Source organism: Myotis daubentonii, chromosome 2 (genome assembly GCF_963259705.1).
Source record: "Myotis daubentonii chromosome 2, mMyoDau2.1, whole genome shotgun sequence".
In the NCBI taxonomy this organism is placed as follows: domain Eukaryota; kingdom Metazoa; phylum Chordata; class Mammalia; order Chiroptera; family Vespertilionidae; genus Myotis; species Myotis daubentonii.
The window spans coordinates 94,029,327-94,050,520 of NC_081841.1; the positions used below are offsets into that span (position 1 = coordinate 94,029,327).

At 48.3% G+C, this 21,194-nt stretch overlaps 1 protein-coding gene across 2 annotated transcripts in view; it reads right to left on the bottom strand.

Annotated features, from left to right (window-relative positions):
- Nucleotides 1-20,090, bottom strand: part of PRMT8 (protein arginine methyltransferase 8) — a 92,679-nt gene extending 72,589 nt beyond the window's left edge. For both annotated transcript variants that reach the window (XM_059681044.1, XM_059681043.1), the window contains exon 1: nt 19,808-20,090. In XM_059681044.1, the coding sequence (XP_059537027.1) occupies nt 19,808-19,882 (75 nt within the window). In that variant the 5' untranslated portion in view covers nt 19,883-20,090. The remainder of the gene's footprint in view (nt 1-19,807) is intronic.
- Nucleotides 20,091-21,194: the final 1,104 nt, after the last annotated feature.

The window sequence follows — 21,194 nt, forward strand, 5'->3', positions numbered from 1 at the left end:
ACTACACCATTCATGTCACAATCAAATTGCTTCAAACCTCTGATAAACAGAAAATCTTAAAAGGATTCAGAGAAGGGATAAATACAGGCTATATGCAGAGGAACTAATATAAGAATGACAGCCAACTTCTTATAAGAAACAACACAGGTCAGAAGACAGGGCAGCAACACCTTTAAAGTACTGAAAGGAAAAAAATGAAACTGTCAACTTAGAAATCTATATACAGCATAAATATCTTCAAGAAATAAGGCAAAGGAAAGATTTTTTTTGAGATAACAAAGCTGAGAGTTTTCCTTATCCACAGGCCCTCACTATAAGGGATGTTAAAGGTCATCCTTGGGGCAGAAGAAAATGACACCAGATGGAAATCTGGATCTATGTCACGAATGAACTCCCAAATCAAAGACTGGGGCAAGGTTGGTAAATACAACACACTAAGCATTTGTTTGTCAAATTAATCCCTTAGTGTGAACTCATTCTCCGGGCCCTTCACTCCCTTTCACTCCCGAAAGGAGGAAGAAAGTACTCCTCTCATTTTAATAATTAAATTTCAATAATAATGGGAAAGAGGGAGAAGACAAGACCCAGAGGCTGTATTCCCAGGGAATACCTGTGAGTCCTGGAGCCTGAGAAAGGTCATATCTGGAAGCCCAGGGAGGCCGTGTGCCAAAGAGAGAAGTAGGAAGGCCAGAGTCCAGCTGCCATCCCCTCAGTGATCTGGGGTTCTAAACTGTTGTTCCTGACTCCTGCATCTTCTACATGCCTGCGAGGCCCTGCAACCTCTCCAACCCCCTCCTGCTAATCAGTCTCTGGCCTTCATTCTGTTCCTTGTACACCCCCAAAATTTGTTCCCACCTAGGGACTGTGCACAGCTGTTTCCCTATGTATTTGACTGGTTCACTCTTTCACCTCATTCAGTTCTTTATTCAAATGTCACCTTTGCAGAGTGGCCTCGCAAGATTACTCTATCTGCAAATACCACCACCTGTACCTCTTTCTATTCCCTTACCTGCTTTAATTTTCTTTAGAACTATTATCGGTACCTGACACTAATTCATTTATTTCTACATATCTGTCTTCCCCTTAAAATGAAAGCTCTATAAATGTAGGCAGCATCAGGCTCTACTATAATCCCAGCTTCTAGAACCTACCTGGCACTGAGTGGGAGTTTAATAATCAGTGGAGGGTATGAATAAATGAGCACATGAATAAATGAATGACTTCCTTAACATGGTACCTGGGGCAATCATGCAAAGAATGGGACTGAGAAGCACAGGCAGTCAGTCCTGGAGGCCCACTCTCAGTCCCACAACAGGCAGCTCCGTCCCAGGGCATTTCCCCAGCTATCCACACTTGATGATCCCCCTCTGTGCTGGCTCTAAGATGCTCACCTCCCCGCCGCCCCCCCCCCCCCCCCCCCCGCACAACAAGTGGCCTGCCCCACCCTGCTGTCTCTCTGGGGAGGCTGAGCACTCCAGAGTCCAGGAAAGCTGGGCTAACTTTGTCCATTTGGCCAAAGTGTAAGCTGGGGCTACCAGATTCCTTACAGATAAGGTTCAAAGTCACTTGCAAGGCTTACCATGGTCTGCTCCCCACCATGATCTGGCTCTTGCTCCCTCCTCAGGTTCCCTCCTCAAAGGCTGCTCCAGTCCTACTGCCCTTCTCTGGGTCCCCTCATTGCACTGTGCCTGTTCCTCCCAGCACTGGTACCTGCTGTTCTTCTGCCTAGAATCACCAGCTCCTCCCTCTCTCCTGCCACCGACCTGCCCAAGCCTACACGAGGATAACTCCAGTAAGTCTTCAGCGAGGCTCAGATGTCATTCCCTACAGCAAGTCCACTTTGATCACCTTCCTGCACCAAGTTAAATGCCCTGTTGAAGAAATCAGTCATAGAACATGTAATCTGCCCGTTCCAGAAAGATAGATGTCTCCAGAATGACAGGACCTCAGTGCTTTGCCAGGCCCTTCTCTAAGGGCAGCCTTTTGAAGTTGCTAATCAGAGGGTCCCAAGTCTCTTACTAGGTGTCGTGGGATTTCCTTTCCATGATGAGTGTCACAGTCCCTTCCACCCAAGTGTCATGAAATTCCCCCTCCTATACATCACACCAGGGAATTCTCAGAAGAGGGCTTACGTTTCATCTCAGTATAAAAGAAAGCCTGTATGTGCTAAGAAATGGAGGGAATTGAAGCACGCAACCTTCAGAAGGCCTTTGCCTCTCGTCTTCCTGCATTGCAGCTCTTAGTAAATGCTGAAGTCTTATTTTAAATTATTAGTCTTGTCTTTTTCCCCAACAACTGCCTTCTGTAGGTGCTTCCCTGGCACCCTCCTATTGTCTTCACAATGCCCCTGTAACTGCCAGTGTACTCTCCACTCCCTAACAAAGCATAAGTTCCTCAAAAGTAAGGACTGTTTCTTACTCAGACACATTCCCAGGGCTTATCCTAATACGTGGCATGGGGGTGACACATCGTACATTCTCATGCTTCCTGAAGGAACGACGGAGTGAATGCACAGATGGATGCATGGACAACAGCTCTGCAGAGGAGACTGAGACTCAAAGAGTTTAAGCGGCTTCCCCACAGGTCCCTGATGTCAGCAAATGACAGAACTTGTGGTTTCCATGCTGCCAGGGTTGGCCTTGGCAGGATTGCTGAGAACTTGGAATGTCTCTTCAGAATCCAGTTTTCCTTCCACTCCCCAAGCATCTTCCAGAAGATGGGGGTCCATGTGTCATCTCAGCTTCCTTAGGGCTTAACTTTGATATGCAAACAAGGTCTACTTTTCTGAATGCATCCAGGACAGGTGAGCATCTAGCAATCCTAGTCAGCATCACAACCACAAACCAAACAACAGCACCATTTGTTGGCCAGGCTCTACGGTAAGTTCATTATTATTTCATTTGCTCTTCATACCAATCTTTTGAAGAAAAAATACATGATTCCCATTATATATATATATATATATATATATATATATATATATATATATATATATATATATATATATATATATAATGAGCCTCAGAAAAAAAGTAAGTAACTGGTCCAAGGTCATAGCATTAAAAATTGGAAGAACATGAAATCAAGCCTACAGGAAGCTGCCTACTATATTTTAACACAGATTCATGTTGCTCCAAGGTCAAGATCCTGAGGTGTAGGTAGCCAATAATGATAGACACCACCCCCTAAATGGTTCCCAATCAAAGTCCCCAAGGTGTAGCATTCTGGACTATCTCTTAAGTACATCACCATTTTCACAATTAGGCACAAATATTTGTCTCTCTCCTGAATCACCCAGTACAAACTGGCGAGAGCTTTCCTTTATTTGGCTTGAAAAAAAAAAGACCTTGAAGAGGAAAGTTTCTAATTGGGCAGTCTGAAAAGGCTCAGGGCTATACAGATCCTCGGCCTCAGAGCCGGGACCATGTGATGAGGAAAGACCCATACTTGGATCCCAGAGCTCTTATTCTGGTCCCAACTTTGCTACGACCTCACTGTGTATCATTGAGTCACCTAGGCCTTCTTTGGCTTTTGAGTCCCATCTCAGAAAGAGAATGGACTGGATTCAATACCATGGATTGAACAGTCATATCTAAAGGGACCAAGCTGGTGACGTGAACTGGTAGAGTGAATGACCACAGGTGATGACAGCCACCATGGGCAGCAGGGGGACTGTGGCAGGTAGCGAACAGGCACCTGCTCTAAGCAGTGGCCAATGTCTCATGCAACATGTTATCTTCTGATTCGAAGATCATATGTAGAATACCAGAACACTACGAAGAGGGTCTTCAGACATCATTTGATCTACACCCCAACATGAGAGGTCGGAGTTGCCTAATCTAACTTATACTGGTGATCTCCAATAAAAGAGCTGATGGATTCGGAAAGGCTCCCCGAGTCTGGGTGAGCAACTCCTCTCCCAACCACATCTTACAGCCTGATGTACCAGTCAAATCCCAACACCAATCTGGTCACAGATTTCAGACCCGGCCAGAATTCTGACATTGAACCAACCAGGCACCAAGCTTGGAGGAAAGTGAACTTTAGGGTTTCTGTAGGGGACAAAGACAATATTGCAGGGAGCAGAAAAAACAGGCTGACTTTAGCAGAGACTGGAAAATAAACACAGCAACCTGACTCATAGGACCATAAGGGCTGAGAGCCTGGCTTTGGTCCTGAAGCCAACTCTTTGATGTTGACAAAGTATCTCTCCACCGAGCTCCCCTCTCCAAAAGGCAGTTGTGATCGTTCCTGCCCCCTTCCTCCATCCAGCACCTCCTTATCATTAAGGATTTAGGGCCTGGAAACAGATTCCAAGATGTGCTAGGTCACACAGGGCTACTTGAAGAAAATCAATGTAGCAATACCTGACTTAATTGATTATTCATTATCTAAAATTGGACAGAATGAAGTACTGCAAAATAATATACTGTAAGGAATGGATCTGCTGAGACAACAGATGGAACTAAAATTGTTAGTAAACATTTTCCCAAGACTACTAACTTTTGATGCCCTCTTTACTCAGATAGTGGCTCTTGTTTCCAGAGCCCTTAAAGTGACCAATACTCTGCATTTCCCTGACACTGACGGGGAAAGTAACATGGGAGAGGCAAGTTTATCATGGAAAAAGAAGATAACATGTACTCTATTACAGAGTACAATCATATTCACTAAATCCTGCAATGGGAACAGTATAATTAACACCTGAAAACCCAAAAGGGACCTCAATGAGTCACATGGTCCTGTCCCCTGGCTTCAGGTAAGCTGCTATTAACCAGGCCCAAAAGGTCTACGGGACTTACTAGGGGACCCCAGCCAGCTACTCAACTTAAATATAAAACCCCTGCTAAAGCTAAGATATAAAAGAAATTAAACAAGAGTTAGCTGTTCAATAGCACATACCATATTTGGTTTAGGAGTCAGAGATCTGCAAAGAGGCTTCCAGAACCCCCAAGACCAAGCCCATTGTGTCATTAGAGACAGACAAAGAAACAGGGCATGGAAGCCCACATTAGAATTTCTGGGAGGACTGGGTGATGCTGGGGGATTGAATAATGTCCCATAAGGAACTACCAGGACATCTCCTTGTGGATTCAGACACTTCTCCTGGTTGACTCTCTATCATAATCTTTGTCCTTTTTCTCATGAAGGGTAATGCAGCTTGGTAAGTGCAGAGCAACTGAGAACCTCAAACTCCTTCATTCTTGCTTTTGCAGTGCTCTCAAGGTCAAATTCAGCCTCAGAAAAGACTTGTCTCATAGTAAGCAAGTTGCAGAGCCTGGACTATCACACAGGTCTCCTAAATCCCATGAACTGTATTCTAAATGTATTTATTACTGAAGCATCTCCACTAAGGCTAGATGAGGTGGAGAATAGTGATCCCAATGTTAACTCACAATGACAACCAGCTGCAGACAATCTCCCTGCATTTCTCCTCTGAGCAAGTAATTGCTACCCACGACTCAGTCATTCATTCATTCATTCATTCAACCAGCATCTACTGAATCCTCCTGGAACCCAAGCATCATGCTGCAGTAGAGAATGGACTGACAGTGCGCAAGAGCAGCAGCTGGGAAGCCAGCTTCCATGGCCCAGACAAGAGATGATGAGGGTCTGACCTAAGGCTGTGGGGATAAGGAGAAGGCAAGGAAAGCAAATGATGCTGTGAAAGTAGAATTCACAGAATTTTGATATAAATTATCTGGGATTGGAATAGGAGAGGTGAGAGTAAGGGAGGCTTCTAGTATGATTTCTGATTTCTGTCTAGAGTGAAGGAGAGAATGGCAATGTCCTTATTGTAGGCAGGCATACAAGGAGAGGAACAGATGAGCAAGTGTGGGTCCTGTGGAATTTGAAGTGCCTGCAGAACACTGAGGAAGAGAAATCAAGCCAGAAGTGCAAGTCTGGGTGTCAGAAGTCTTGAAGAGGATGAGATCATCCAGGAAGAGTAAGCTGGAGGCAGCATCATTCAGAGGTGGTCCAGGAAGAAGGATCCACATGAAAGCTTGAGAGGAAACAGTTATCAGAGATGTGGGAGAAACAGGAGAAAGTAGGACTTAGGATCCCAAAGAGGAGAGAGTTTCAAGAAAAACGCAATGCCCAGCAGTGTCCTATGCCTTTGGCTGCTCAGGTGAGATGATAATCCACCACAATGGGGAATAAGGGGTCTCCAAGGCTGATGGCCAGAGCATGTCAGAAGAGGGTCATTGCAAGGATAGTCATAGAATCACCCTCCCTCCAGCCCCCCTCCCCCACCCCGGCACCAGTGTGGAGCTAGGCTGCTGCACCTGGCATAGTACCCAGTGGAATACAGCATCCTGGCATGGTCCTGTATCCTGGGAGATTCATCAGGTCCCAGCACTTGAGAAAGAATGGTCCAGCATGCTCACTGGGGAAGACAAAGAAGTGTGGCTTTAAGAGATTTGAAACTCAAATCTTCCCTTTCTTTTTCCTTTATCCCTGCCTACGTTTGGAACAGGCTGGACCCGTAGCACCTGAGTGAGGTTATGCGTCAGCACCTGCTCAAACAGGCATTGAAGGAGTGGCTGCCAGGGATTGAATTCTCTCCAACATGCAACATCCAGGCCCACAGAGCCCAGAGCCATGAATCTGGGGCTGCCTCCCCTGGCAGCTGAATAGTAAGCTCTTCACAGTCTTTCCTGCCTGAGAAAGAAAGAACCACGACTCTTAGTAGCACAGAAGCCCATGCCTGGGAAAGTGGGAATGAAAGGAAGAGCCTGAGCCAGCAGGGGGAGAGAAAAACAAAAGGGGGAGGGGGAAGTGGCTTCTGAGGAAGAGTCTTTCCCAGATAAATACTTGCCTGTAACCTGCCTACCCTACATCCTTTGTTCAAGTCCGGGCCCTAGAAAAGGTCAGCTCCCCATGAAGCCGACGTCCAGACTGGTGCCACCTTCCTGCTCACCCCAAACATCATTCTCTGTGCCATTCGCCACCAAGGGGGAAACATCTCCCATCTTCAACAGCACAGATTCAGCACATGTGGGCGTGTCTGGATGGGAGGTCATGTGGAGGATGGCTATGAGCTTGTTTCCAACTCCACTGACAACTCATTGAGAGGAAACGGGCACAGAGTCGCTCTGGGAGGCGCTTGAGACAGCGAGGGAGTGACAGCAAAATGTAAGACGCGCATGTACCTCCCCCCTTTTCAATCGTCCCCATGCCCGTTGACTCCAGTTATTTCAGGGCACCACCATCACCTGGGGATCACATCATCCGTTTCCATAGGGTAACAGAGAGTCATAGAGCGCAGCTGGCAACAGAGTCAGGGCCTTGGGTTCTGCCTCTCGGTTCTGTGCACTTTCTACACTGAGGAACTGGAGTGAATAATCAAGGCAACTTGAAGCAGCTCCTCCTTGGGGCTCAGGATAGAGGCCAACTGTCCTCACCTGCAGCGGTGGGAGAACGAACCCAAGGAGCTCTGAGACTCTGGTTGCTAACGCTGAAGCGGAACTGGAAGAAGGAAGAGAGGTGGGCGCAGGCTTGGCAGAGCTTCAGTTAAACCTCCAAGAAAAGCCACCAGCCCTGGCCTGCAGACAAAGTCCTAGCGCCCTGCAGCACTGGCAGCCCAAACCCTTGGTTTGGTTTTCTTCACGTCCTGAAATACAGAGCATTTTATTTTTAACCTTATAAACAGGAGAGTGGATGGCAGCGCTGATCCAAGACAACTGTGAATAAAGGAGGCCTGGGCGAAGCTAGGGGCAGAGCGCCTGGCCCACAACAGGAGCCTGGAGCCCGAAGTGCCTGTGGTTCGGAGCCAGAGCCTCAGGGCTGCTCAGCCGCCTGTCTGAGGGCACCACCCACCATGTCTCCTGCTCAGATCAGTCCATGATGATGTGTCAGGCCCAGTGGGAAAAAATATGATCCAAACTCCAAAACTCCCCTGCCTCAAGCCAGGGTTTTCATAGGAGACTCTACAGTCTCATGGCCACCTCCTGCTACTGCCAAAGTGCAGGGAACTCCGCTGCCCCAGGCAGAGCCCTGACTCCCAGCCCTTTCTAAGACTTATGTTGTGCCTGCTCAAGAGGGCATTAAACTTATACTGTTGTTTATCCAAAAGTCTCCTCTTATCCAGTGTGCACGGACTATAACCATTCTCTCTGCAGTTTTGGTTTTGTCCCTTAGCAGCAAGCCTCTAACTGGAACAGCCTAACTATTTGCTTTGGGTTAGGGCAGTGGTCAACAAACTCATTAGTCAACAGAGCCAGATATCAACAGTACAACGATTGAAATTTCTTTTGAGAGCCAAATTTTTTAAACTTAAACTATATAGGTAGGTACATTGTTATTAACTTAATTAGGGTACTCCTAAGCTGGCCTTTGCTAAAAACGTCCTCAATCTGAGGGGTCAACCTCAGCGAATGTACCCCCACTTCTTCTAACACCACTTCTTCAAAATAGACTCGCCCAGGACGAAAATGACTTCTGCGCATGGGCCACAAAGTTTCAATCGCACTGTGTGTGCGCGCCCGCACGTGGTATTTTGTGGAAGAGCCACACTCAAGGGGCCAAAGAGCCGCATGTGGCTCGCAAGCCAAGGTTTGCCAACCACTGGGTTAGGGGGATGATGATTATGACCACAGGGATTTCCTCTCACAGTGGATCCTATGTGACTGACACAGTCTGAAGCAGTGGATTAGAAAGGAAGCAATAAATAGATATTCATTTAAACACTAGCATTCACAGGGCATTTTCATACAGGAAAGATACATGCAGTGTCACTCATTGAACAAGTGGTTTTAAACCTCTAAGAAGTACCTGGCCCTGTGGTCGGTTCTGGGAGTCAACATGAAGCACACAGACAGAGTCCCTGCTCTCACAAAGTTTCTGGTAGACTTACAGACAAGGAAATCAGCAAATAAAGTGCAGCGCGATACATGCTGTGGCAGAGGATGCACAGGTACTATAGGATCACATAGGAAGAAGAACTAAGCCAGACTGGGATAAGGGGGTGGTATCAGGGAAAGCTTCCTAGAAGAGGTGACATCTAAGCTGAGACCTGAAGGAAGGGTGGAAAATACCAGGTGGTGAGGGGAGGTAAGTAGTTGAGTATAGCTGGAGCAAATGGGAAGGACTTACAAGAAATGAGGGCAGAACAGATCAGGGGGTATGATTGGGCAGAGCCTTTTACACCATGCTAAGGAGGGGGCTCTTTCTCCTAGTGCTAATGGAAAAGCCACAGAAGGGTTTTAAGGAAGGGCTTAGTATAACCAGATTTCCACCTCAGATGCACCTTCAAGCTGCCATGGGAATCAATCGAAGCAAGGAAAGGGAGGGTTGTGGAGAGCATCCTGGAGGGTGCTGCAGAGATCCAAGCAAGAGATGGGAGGATGTGAACTAGGACAACAAAAGTCGGACGGCAGCCCTGGCCGGCTTACTCAGTGGTTAGAGCGTCGGCCTGCAGACCGAAGGGTTGCGGGGTTTGATTCCCAGTCAAGGGCACATACCTCGGTTGCAGGTTCTCCAGCCCCAGGAAAGGCGCATATGGGAGGCAACCAATCGATGTGTCTCTCTCTCCCCCACCTCCTCCCTCCCTTCCACTCTCTCTAGAAATCAATAAGAAAAATATCCTTGGGTGAGGATTGAAAAAAAAAGTCAGACTGAAAAGAAAAGATCAATTCAGAACAAAGGGGGAAACCCTTGAGACGTAGAATCATCAGGTCTCACTGTGGAGAAAGGAGAGAGGGGGCTTGTGAGTTTGGAGACTTGGTACTAAGCAAGGTGGGATGCAAGAGAAGGGCGGATTGGGAGAAAGGATGACATTGCAGAGGAGTTTGAGGTACTTGTGAGACATCTGAGTGGCCATGTCCCGAAGGCAGTCAGACATGCGGGTCCAGGCACAGAAGAGAGGTCTAAGGATTAGAAAGATTCTAACAAAAGGAGGTTGGCATAGTATATGTCTGATGTACAGGCTTACTTCCTTTTATTCATTCAATAAATATTCATCAGCAGTTGAACTAATGCACATTCACAGAGAACATTCCTTAATTGGCATCCTATCTACACCTATGATGGGCTGTGATCGCTTGTGTGGGATTCTCTGAGGGGCTCCTTAGAGACCTGCTGTCATAACTGCTCGTCAGGGAGTATCGAAGGCCTTGAGTGTAACTGTCTGTGGGAACGGCAGTCTTTCATTTCCTGGCAGGCCCAGTCTCGAGAGCCCACCACTTCTCTTTACTTCAGCTAATAAGAGTGTATCTTTCACAACAGGGCTACAAGTGGGACCCTAATTGATGAATTTGTGAATAGTCATTCTCTTTATAGTGGCACTAGCCCAATTTGGTCTTAGCTGTAACCCCCCGCCCCCTCCCGGGTCAGGCCTCACACACAGTGAATATATTCTACTGGATTTAAAGCCAAGTGGACAGGGTGTTTAGCTGGGTGATTAAACATCTATTTGGCCATGTGAGCCTCTCTCTCCCTTTCCCTCAGTGGGAACATGGGAAATGGTCACCAATCCATCCAGTAACCAACAAATAGGAACTGTGCCCTTTCCAGGGGCCAGGCTTGTGAGCGGCACAGAGGAGACTGGGACCCTGGCTTTCCCTCAGGAGGGCTGCAATCCAGCTACTCTCCACCCCCCATTTCCCTCACATTGGAAGGGACTCAATGAGGTTTCAGTTTCATTCTCTGGATGTTAAGTTCTAGATCGCAGAGCTGAATGTGAGCTGGGAGGCAGATAGGCCAGCTCACAGAGAACCCGATTCTTCCTGTACCTGGGGCAACTTCACATAGGGACTAGTGGCCCCTGGGCAGGGGATGATAAAGAGCCATCATCGGTCTTTGTGGCTCTGGTTGGCTGACCTGAGAGTGATTGAACCAATGATTCAGTGATTCAATGACCTGCATTAAAGATGTCTCCCTTGGCTCTTCTGCTCCAGCTATTGCCACTAACTTGTTAATGTCATCAGTAAAGGCCCTTTATTCATCTGCTCCCACATAGAAACACCACTTGTCAAGCCCAGATTACAAATAATAGCTAATCTTTCTTGAGCATTTACTGTGTGCCAGATCTGTGCTTTACATGAAATAGCTCGTGTAATCCTGACAGTCACTCAAGGGGATAAAGTGCTGTTACCATATCCCAGATGAGGAAACCAAGACACTGATGACTGCAGTAACTTGTGCAAGCTAGCAAGCAGCAGGCTGAGATCTGAATCCAGGCATACTCATTCCAGAGGCTGCATCCTTAACCTCCACACAAAACTACCTCAGACCGAGAAGTCTACATGGATTAATTGTTTGGAAGGTGCCAAGAAAGTCCTTATGCCTCCTGCCCTCCAAAATAGCCCTTCAAATAAGCTAGTAATGTGCTCACAATTCTGCCTCTAAAATAATTCCTCTGGCAGCAACAAAGCAAATCCCCTGGGAGGCTCAGGAGATGGAGCACACGGAGCCTGTCACAGGCTGACAGCTCCAATCAGCCATGAGCCCCTTCCCATGCATGGAAGCTAATCAATTCCTTCCCAAATCTTCCAGTGAGTGGGAGCTGGTGTGGGGCAAAGGTGAGGTCCAGCTTGAGGCTGGGGATGTGGGAAAAGTGGGAAAGAGGCCCAAATCAACAGCAGAACACATTCCAACTCTGAGAGCACCCCAGCCTCACTACTTATTAGTGCTATAATATTGGTCAAGTTAATCAACCACTGCAAATTTCCATTTCTTCAACTGCAAAACAGGAATATTAAGAATTGTTTTTGCAATCTTGTGGTGTAAATTAAATCAGACAGTGCTTAGAAAGCGACTGCACACTGTGCCCCACACATAATGTGGACAGTAAAATGGCAGCTCTTATGTAATCACTGCTACTGCTCAAGGAAAGAAGGTCTCATAAAGGGAAGCCAGTGGGCATGGTGGACAGCTGAGGGAGCAGTAGGAAAGGAACTTAAAAGAGAGTGACTACCTTCACTGGCTTTGCAACTATTCCAAAGCCTGCTATGTATCCATTCAGCCTTTCGGCCATTGTCTACTCAGACCTACTACATGTGGGCACTGTGTTGGATGATGTTGGGGATTGAATCGACTTCCCCATAAAGATGTATTGAAGTTCTAACCCCTGTTACCCATAGATATGACCTCATTTAGAAATAAGGTCTTTACAGGTGTAATCAAGTGAAGATGAGGTCACACTGGATAGGGTGGCCTCTACTCTAGTACGACTGGTTAAGAGGTACAGACACACACAGGGGAGAAGGTCCTATGAAGACAGACAGGGATTAGAGTGATGTGTGTACAGGCCAAAGAATGCTGAGTGTAGCTGACAACCACTAGAAGCTAGGAAAGAGGCAAGCAACAAATTCTTCCTAAGAATCTCCAAAAGGAACCAACCCTGCTGACACCTCTATTTCAGACTTCTAGCTTCCAGAACTGTGAGAGAATACATTTCTGTTGTCTTAAGCCACCCAGTTTGTGGTACTTTGTTATAGAAGTCCTAGATAAAGAATACAGGTGATAAAACCACAGAGATATTTTTTTTAAGTTCCTATTCTGAAGCTTCTGCGATTCATTTCACCCCAAGAAAGAAGCTGGATGAGAGTCCAGGCTTAATATGGATGCCCTTGGGTCTAGTTTCCAAAGAGGTGCACTTTGTTACACAAGAGTTTCCCCCTGGCCCACCAGCTAGGAACCCAAGCATGGCGACAGCTTAGGTGAGTAGATGGTGTGGAATGATGATCCCAGCCACAAATTATAGCAGGTCCTTGCCACCCTCAGGGACTAGCATTGAGGACAGTGAAAGTGGGTATGGCAAGGTAGTAGTGGAGGCAGGAAAAGAAGATTGGGAAAGGAAAGGTGGGGATGAAGGCCTATTCTTTGTTTCTTCCAAATCCACCATTCCTTATTTCTCCAGTTATTTCTCCATTCTTTCTCTTCATATTTTAAGTTTCTACTCTGGCCCCTCTAATGTCTACACAGCCTAGTAGACTGGAAAAAAAACACATGAGTCTTGGTGGCTAGAAAACCAGAGTTTAAGTTCCAGCTCCATCATTACTAGCTATGGGATCTTAGGCAAGTAACACCAACTTTCTATGTTTTGGGTTTCTTCATCTGTACAATGGGGATACTATGTAACTCATAGTATTATGTATCGATGCATGGTGTACATTATGTAACATGTGTCTGTGTGCAACTATGGTGGCATGCATTAACATTATGATATATGCCAAAGCATTTTAAGTGTCATATGAAAAGGAGAGAGCTCTGATTATGCATGATTTCTAGACCTTATACAGAGAAACACTGTTTTTAGATATTACATATCTGGATATGTTAGAAAATTAGCACACAAAAAATGAAAAAATAAATCAGATGCTACGTTTAAAGGAGGTAGGCATGGTATTGACTTGTTTACTCAAGACTGAAGAGCTTTGTGATATTGGGCAAGTTTTTCCATCTCTTAGTTTAAAAATGATTTGACTTTTCATCCGGCTCTAAGATTCTATGACTTTATGAAAATGTGCACATCAAGCTGTTTCCTCTTATAAAATTACATTTTAAAAAAAGATCTTTACTCGTGGGTCACCCATTACAGGTCTGGGAAAGCTGTGATGCTTGAGGGAATTCTAATAACAAGTGAAGTAGAAAAGCCAATTGATGTGTGAAATACTCCATAGGCTGGATAACACTGGAGAGGCAAATATCAAACACCCCTCTCCCAGCTATTCCGATTAGAGGGCTACTACCAAAATCCCAGAGAAAGGGGTTGGCCTCACTTGGAACAAAAACTAGTAAAAAAAAAAAAAAAAAAAAAAAAGGTGGCACAGTCTTAACACAGCCGAAAATGCAAAGGTTACTGGCCAGGTTTTGTCTCATTTTAGAATAAGATGAACAGAGGTGACTCTGGTTGCAATAGAAGATACAACTGAGACCTAAGGAAGAACTTCCTAACTATTGAACTTCCTGACAAGGAGTTTGGGGAAATCACCTCTTCTGAAGCTTTTTATCAAGTTGCCAACTGCGCATCTGGGTTAATTACGTAAGTGTGCAACAGAAGCATGGCCGGTGCCCTTTTGGAGGTCCCTTCTTGCCTGTGCTCTCTCTGTTCTCTCACTGAGTCCATTCACAACACAATGTCTGCTTTTTACACGGCAACATTCCGCTTCCAGTTACCTCGGCAATTCACATATCGTCATGTTGCCCACTTTTTTCCTGTTGGCACAGTAGACTCCAAGGTGCAAGTACTGTTTTTACATATTTTTGCATGTTCCACAACTGGTATGCGTGTGATAATCACTTCACAGTGCAGTTAGCAATGAGGACGAAATGAAACCCACTCCTGAATTGGAGACAGGAGTACTGTGTTTCAGCAGAAAACCAATTTAGGACTCTATGAAAAGCCAAATTTCCCAAGGAAAAAAACATGGGTATCTTCTTAATTCTCCTGGGTGCATTTATGGACTGAAATATGTGTTTGCTGGGGGAGGAAAAAAATTGATGTGGGTCATTCAGTGGAGAAACAAGAAAGTGGGAGAGTTCATCTAGTTTTCACTCTTTTGGCAAAATTTCCAAAAGCTAGCAGGATAATAATCATAAGCAGTTACTGAGCACTCACCATATTCTAAACACTTTGCATGAATTAACTCATTTAATCATCACAACAACCTTATGAGGCCTCAAGAGGTTAAGTCATGTTCAACATAACACATCTAAACCCAGAGCTGGATTAAACCAAGCAGCTGGTGCTGGAGGACACACAGTTAGTTAGCTCCCTCCCCCACCCCCCCCCCCCCACCCCGTCCCTTTCAAGAAAGATACATGGATGCAGAACATCCTCAGAGAAGTAGCCCTCAGTCCTGCCTCCTCCGGCCCTCTTCCTCCTCACTCCCTGACCCTTTAGCTGAAAGGAACTCCCTGGGGAGAGCCAAACAGTAGCTAAAACCACCAGCATATGCCATGTCAGAGGTCAGCTCAGGTCTCCCCATAACTCACACAGGAGCACTTACTGGGACCCTTAATCCCTCTGTCCTAATGTAGGACTTTCCCTACCCATAACTATTCTCTCTCCCTGGTCAGTAAGGCATAGAACATTCAAATAACAATCCCCAAAATGACACCTCTGCTAAAAACTGTTCTTTCACCCTTTACGGCCCTCCTTTAGGTGCTAAAACCCCAATCAAGGTGTCATCACCATCAACAACGCATCAGACTTTCTCCAAGACAGCTGTTCACAAGGATCCATTGTCCCCCTGGTTCATAACTGGGCATTGTGACTAATCCATTTATCTGCCATTCAGAAGAACACCACATAGTAAGAGTCAGTATTGAATAGAAACATGAATAACCAAAAGGTGCCCATGCTTTCAGTTGCTGCAGCACCTTGATCCCCAGGATATTTACTCACTTTGAATGTTAAAGATCCACAGGAATGTAAGTATAGCAGAGGGGTGGGAGCTAAGAAGCCCAGTTTTCAGAAACCCAGAGTGCCAAAAACCCAGGAGGCTCGTGAACTCATTCATAATTCCATGAATCAATTCAGAAGGCATTTATCAACATTTATCATTTACTGTGTGTCAGGCACAGTGTTAAGAACAAGGTAATTTTTAAAAGTTCATTATCTAACTGGGGAAACAGACATATAAGAAGCCAGTGATCTTTAATAGGAAAAGTGAGAGGCAGGTGTAAAGAACAAGGAGAAGGAGCACTCACTCTCCGTGGGAGTGGAGGGTAAGTGGCAGATCTGAGAAGGCTGCCCAGAGGAAGTGACCTTTGACTTGGGTCTCGCAGGTTGAGGAAGACTTTTTTCCCCAGAGAGAAGTGGTGGAGAGCAACCCAGGCAGAAGGACCAGTATGCACAAAAGTATTCAGGCATGATGTCAGTGGCCTATATAGAGAATTGCATGGGGCAGGTATTAAAGGGCATATGCTAAGAAAACTGGGCTCCATCCTGTATCCTATAATCAATGGGGCTGCTACATGGTGAGCTTTAAAAGAGATGTCTGATCACGAGCACATTTGTGCTTCAGGAAGCCCATTGAGCATCAGAATGTGGCTGGATTAGGAAAAAGGAGCAATAATTGAGAGGCTACTGCCTAAGCCAGAGCAGAGGTGAGGATGACCTGTCATGGGCACAGAGAGTGGACTGGAAAGGAGAGGCAGATGGGAGGCTTTGCAGACATTTCAGAAGACCACATCAGAAGGTTTCTGGTGATGTGTGGGGAACAGGGGAGGAGAAGAGGCTGATGAGAGTGGGCACGGTGTGTGAGCCCAGCTGAGGAGGAGAAGCATATTTGAGGGAGCCAGAAGAAGCAGAAATGGAACTAACATGTGCCAGGGGCCCCGCATTTCCTTATGTCCACAAAGGGAATCAGCTCAAGTTAAAGAAACAGAGGCCAAAGTGATTCAAGAGTGTACTCAGGGCCACCCAGTGCCAACCATGCCCTCCAAAACTGTGGAGTTTGAAGTCCCCACTGCCACAGCTCCAGACTTTGTTAAGAGAGGTTCAGCTCACAATATAAGTAGTCTTATTCTTCACTTTCTCCTTGCCTAATAATTAGAATATCTTTCCCTATCTTTACCTTGTAAAAGAATACCTACTGGCCTGGCTGGTGTTTCTCCGTGGTTGGAGCATTGTCCCCGCACTGATTCCCAGTCAATGGCACATACCTGGGTTGTAGGTTTGATCCCCAGTTCTGGTGGAGGTGCATTCAAGAGGCAACCAATTGATGTGTCTCTCTCAAGTCAATGTTTCTCTCTCTCTCTCTCTCTCTCTCTCTCTCTCTCTCTCTCTCTCTCTCTCTCTCTCTCTCTCCTTCCCTCCTTTCTACTCTCTCCAAAAATAAATGGGAAAAAATATCCTCAGGTGAGGATTAACCACAACAAAAATTTTAAAAAAGAACACCTCCCATCATCTTTGTCTACCTCCAATATTTCATCTCTGCCTTCTAAAGTAATCCTCACTTCCCCACTCCCATTCATACATGCGTGGCATCTTCTTTGGAGCACGAATGTAGGGCAAAGGGCAAAGAATCAGAAGTGGGATCAAACTGTATTCCAAGACTGGCTTAGCCTGCCAGGTGACTTTCAGAAATTGCTGGACCTCTCAGCCTCAGTTTCCTCAACTGCAGAATGGGGGGGGGGTGAATACTAACCTTTGCTTATCTCACAGGATTATTGTGAGGATGAAGGGAGATACAGTGCTTGCCAACAACACCAGCAAAGGGCAGGAAAAGGTGATACAGGATCATCTGATGATCTGGCACCACTATCCACCAGACTGTGATTCCCTGGAGAACAGGGTCCCGGTGGTCTCCATCTTTAGTTCTGGGGTACCTAATTGTTCCTAATACAGTCAGTGCTCACAAAGTCATGTCCAGTTAAGAACAAAGACCACTACCACCGTCAGAGCAGCACAGACACAGAAACACCACAGAGGCATCCTTGCCTCTCTCTCCCACCATACATGCAGGCAAACCTACAATTTCCCACTTTTAGAAGTATTGCTCTAGTCCTGGCTTATTCCACAAACAGCCATTTCCTGGAAAAAAACCCAAGTGATTGTCACGTTGCCTGGATGGCTTCATTGGGCATGTTTGAACATTAAGTAGGTCTGAATTCCTCCCCTCCTCAGGAAAGTTGCTAAGAACTGAACCCCAGACTCACTCCCCTTTAAGGAGCCCCCTTTGGTCTGTCCCTCCCACTGCCACTGTGTGCAACGTTTTTTGGGGGGTTTGTTTCCTCCCCCCCTCCCCTACCCACCCCCCGCCTGCCCAAACAGGAGCTCAGAGCCTCTACTGCTATTTTCATTGATGCTTTGAGCAGAGCTGGCATGTGCAACTGCTGAGAAGGGGGAGCACGGAACCGTGGAGGAAGCAGTAAAAATAGCCTGGCGCGTGTTGCTATGCCTGCTATGGACGCCTTTAACCCTGGCTGAGGTGGGGAGCTCAACAGAGGCTGCTGCACACTGAGGAACACAGCGGGGGTCTGCGCCCAGACCCCAGCAAACAGCCAGTGTGGGAGCTACAGGCCCTAAAGAACTTTTTTTTTTTTCAGGAACTGAGAGGGACAGGGTGGGGGTGGGGGTGGAGGGTGGGGGAGCGAGGGGGGTTGTTTCCAGCTTCCAGCGCTCCAGCCACCTGGCAGCACGGACTGCTACGTGCTGCTAGTCCAACACTTTACAGGCGCGCAGCCTTGACTCCGAGCTATTTTTAGAAAGCTCTTCCGCGGGTGGGCGATCCGAGAGAGGACAGCGAGGGTATTGGTAAGGCTAACTCTCCACTGTGAGGCTAAGAGCCTTGCACTCCACATCATTCTAAATGTCTGCTCTCTGGTGGGGAAGGGTGCGGGAGAGGGAGAGCAAGTGTCCGGGGATCGAACTCTATTGGCTTTGCCCTAACTCAGGGAGAGGGCATTAGCTACTGAACACCCCACTGTTTTCAAGCCCCAGAGCGTGTTTGTTTCCAAATCGACAGTTGCCAGATGCATGCTGCTTCTAGTCTCTCAGAGAATGGAATTGTTAAAAGCTTTGCTGCCTACGCGGTGGGGGCAGGGGTTAGCTGCAGTTCAGACCTCTCGGGAAGAAGACTGGGGAAGGGTCTCTGCACCTTTTTGCATCCCAGAACGACAGAGAGACAATCCTCGCGCCACACCTCCATCCCTGCCCCACGATGCATATGGGTAACCATATGTGAACTGTACGGCAGCCCCACCAGACAGCGGGCTATTAATAGAGCCTGGAGAGTTCGCTCCCTGCCTTTCTCCTGCCACCGAGTAAGGAATGATCACACACTTACCCCACTCCGCCCCCACCTCGGCTCACCGCTCTCCAGGAAGGTAAGGGGACTGCCCACGCTGATCCCCTTCGTGACTACAGGTGCCCAGAACCTACGGACTAGTTCAGTTGTAAGGACAGCAGGGTCAGTGCGAGGGCAGAGAACACAACGGCCGGTATTGGGGCGCAAAACCCAGCAGGGCTCTTTGCGGCTCAGGGCCAACTCGAGAGTAGAGAAAGGTCAGCTATTGGGCTGCCAAAGGCGCGGGGGGGGGGGGCACAAGCGCAATTTGAGGAGCTAGAGCGACATTCAAAAGCTGATGCGGGATGAGTGACTGCAGACCCATTTGACGCTGCAGCCCGGGGGGCGCGCGCAACCACCACCAGCACCGCGGCCCGGGCTCTGATGCGGCAGGAGCGGGCGCTGTCCCTGGTCCTGAAGGTGGTCGCGCCCTCGCTCCCTCCCGGGTTTAGTGCCCCAGAGATGGCTCTAAGATAAGAGGATTTCAGACATCTCCAGGTCCCCAAACTGGGCCGGACGGTCTGCTGGCGGTGCCCAAGTCCCACTGCCAACCCAGCTTTGCCCCCTACGGCTGGGAGCTCTCCGCGGTGCTGCGGGGACCGGTAGCTCAGGGACTCGAGCTTGAAGGGTAAATCTGAAGCAGCACTGGAGATGGTCAAGGCACTGCAGGGAGCAGACCTGGCCCCAGGATTATCCCTCTCAGCTCTGCACAAAGCCAGGACTTGGAAGCCCTAACGGAGCAGGGGAGAGGGCAGGGGAGCGCAGCTGCCCAGGATTGGGAATTGGGGAAAAGAGAAGCAAGCAGCGGGTGGTAGCAGAGAAAGATGGGGTGAGAGCGACTCTTTTGCATTTTCAAAAGGAGGGACCTGAGACATGCACTGGCTCTCCCCCACCCCAACACACACACACACACACACACACACACACACACACAGCCGGCAGATGGAACTGGGGAAAGTTTGGCTCTAGGTGTTGAGCGGCCGCGGCAGCGGCAGCAGCGACCGCGGCGGCTTGGCGGCCGGGTGGGCAGCCGGGGTCGCGGGGCGCCCGGCCGCTCGCCTCCTTACCTCGGCGTTCTCGGCAGCGTTCTCCGCCATTTTCCTCCTTAGGAGCAGGCAGCGGGAGGAGTGTTTCATGCCCATAAGAGCCAGCAAGGGTTTGGTGACACACAGATAGTAGAGAAAGAGAGAGCTGGTATAGCTTTAAACGAGAGAGAGAAAGCGAGAGAATGGGAGGAATAAAAAAATTTTTAAAAAGCCCAACCCAGCCCCTCTGCCGGAGCGTCAGCCGATACAATCAAGCACGGTGGAGTCTTTCCTGCAGTCTCCACTTTATTTCCTCCCTTCTCATCTGCTTCGGATTCCTTCACACAGTTTCAAGTTCTTCGTGCGCACCCGACCCCCTCCCCGCCCCTCTCCGCCCGCGCGCTGCGGCTGAGCAGGAGGGTGGCAGCCCCGAAGGCTCCGCGGTGGCGGCGGCGTCCCTCTCCCTGGCTGCTCGCAAAGTCCGCCGGCCCGAGGCAGCCACCAACTCCTCTCAACTTCTGTGGATCCGCTGGGCGAAGCAACACGCTTCCTGCGCGTCTCTCCTAGGGGCTGAGCTGGGTGAGTGGGGGCGGGGTAGGAGGTTCGGCGGAGCAGACTGGGAGCAGACTGAGAGCCCCCGGCCGCCCCCTCCACCGGCTGCGAGGGTCTCTTGACCGCTTCCGCTCCCCGGCGTTGCGGACAGCTTGCACGGGGGGCAAGGGCTGCGCGAACGCTGCAGGGCCACGCGGGAAGCTCGGAGAAAGCCGCCGCCGGAGCAGGACTCTTGCAGGTTCTTAGACCCGCGTGTGCATCCTCCCACCGAGGACAAGCTCTGGGCAAGATTGGGCCACAGTTACCTTGCCCCCACCCCAACTCTCCCTCTCCTCTGCCAATCCCTGGATTCTTCCTTGTGGAAGGGCTTGGGAAGCGAATGGGGAAGGTGTCTGGATGAAGGAGGGTCCTTAACTCTTTCAACTCTAAGACTAAGTACGGTATCACGATCTCGCCTTTTCTCCCACTCTCCCTACCCAGGGCACTTGGGGCTCCAAGCCTCCCTCAGGCTGAGAGGGTGGGGCGAAGGTTCAGACAGAGGTGGCTGGGGAACGAGGGCGGGAGAAAGTCAAATGGAAGAGCCTGAGGTCCTGTTCCCCCTAACCTAATTTTCCCTGACTCCCACCCCCACAAACCCATTTCTCTTCTCCCTCCTCCCCCCTCCCCCATTGTCACCAGATTTTGAAGTCCCTTTTATGGCGAGAGGGAAGGAAGGTGTCATATACCCATTAGGATTCTCTTGATCCTTTTAAAAGGGAGTTTGGGCGGCAGCAGGGGGTGTGAATTTTTATACAATGCATTCCTGTCTTCGCTTTGAGAGCTTTTTTCCCCCTCCCGTCTTGCTGGCCATCTGTCGACTGGTGGGAGACAGAATAAG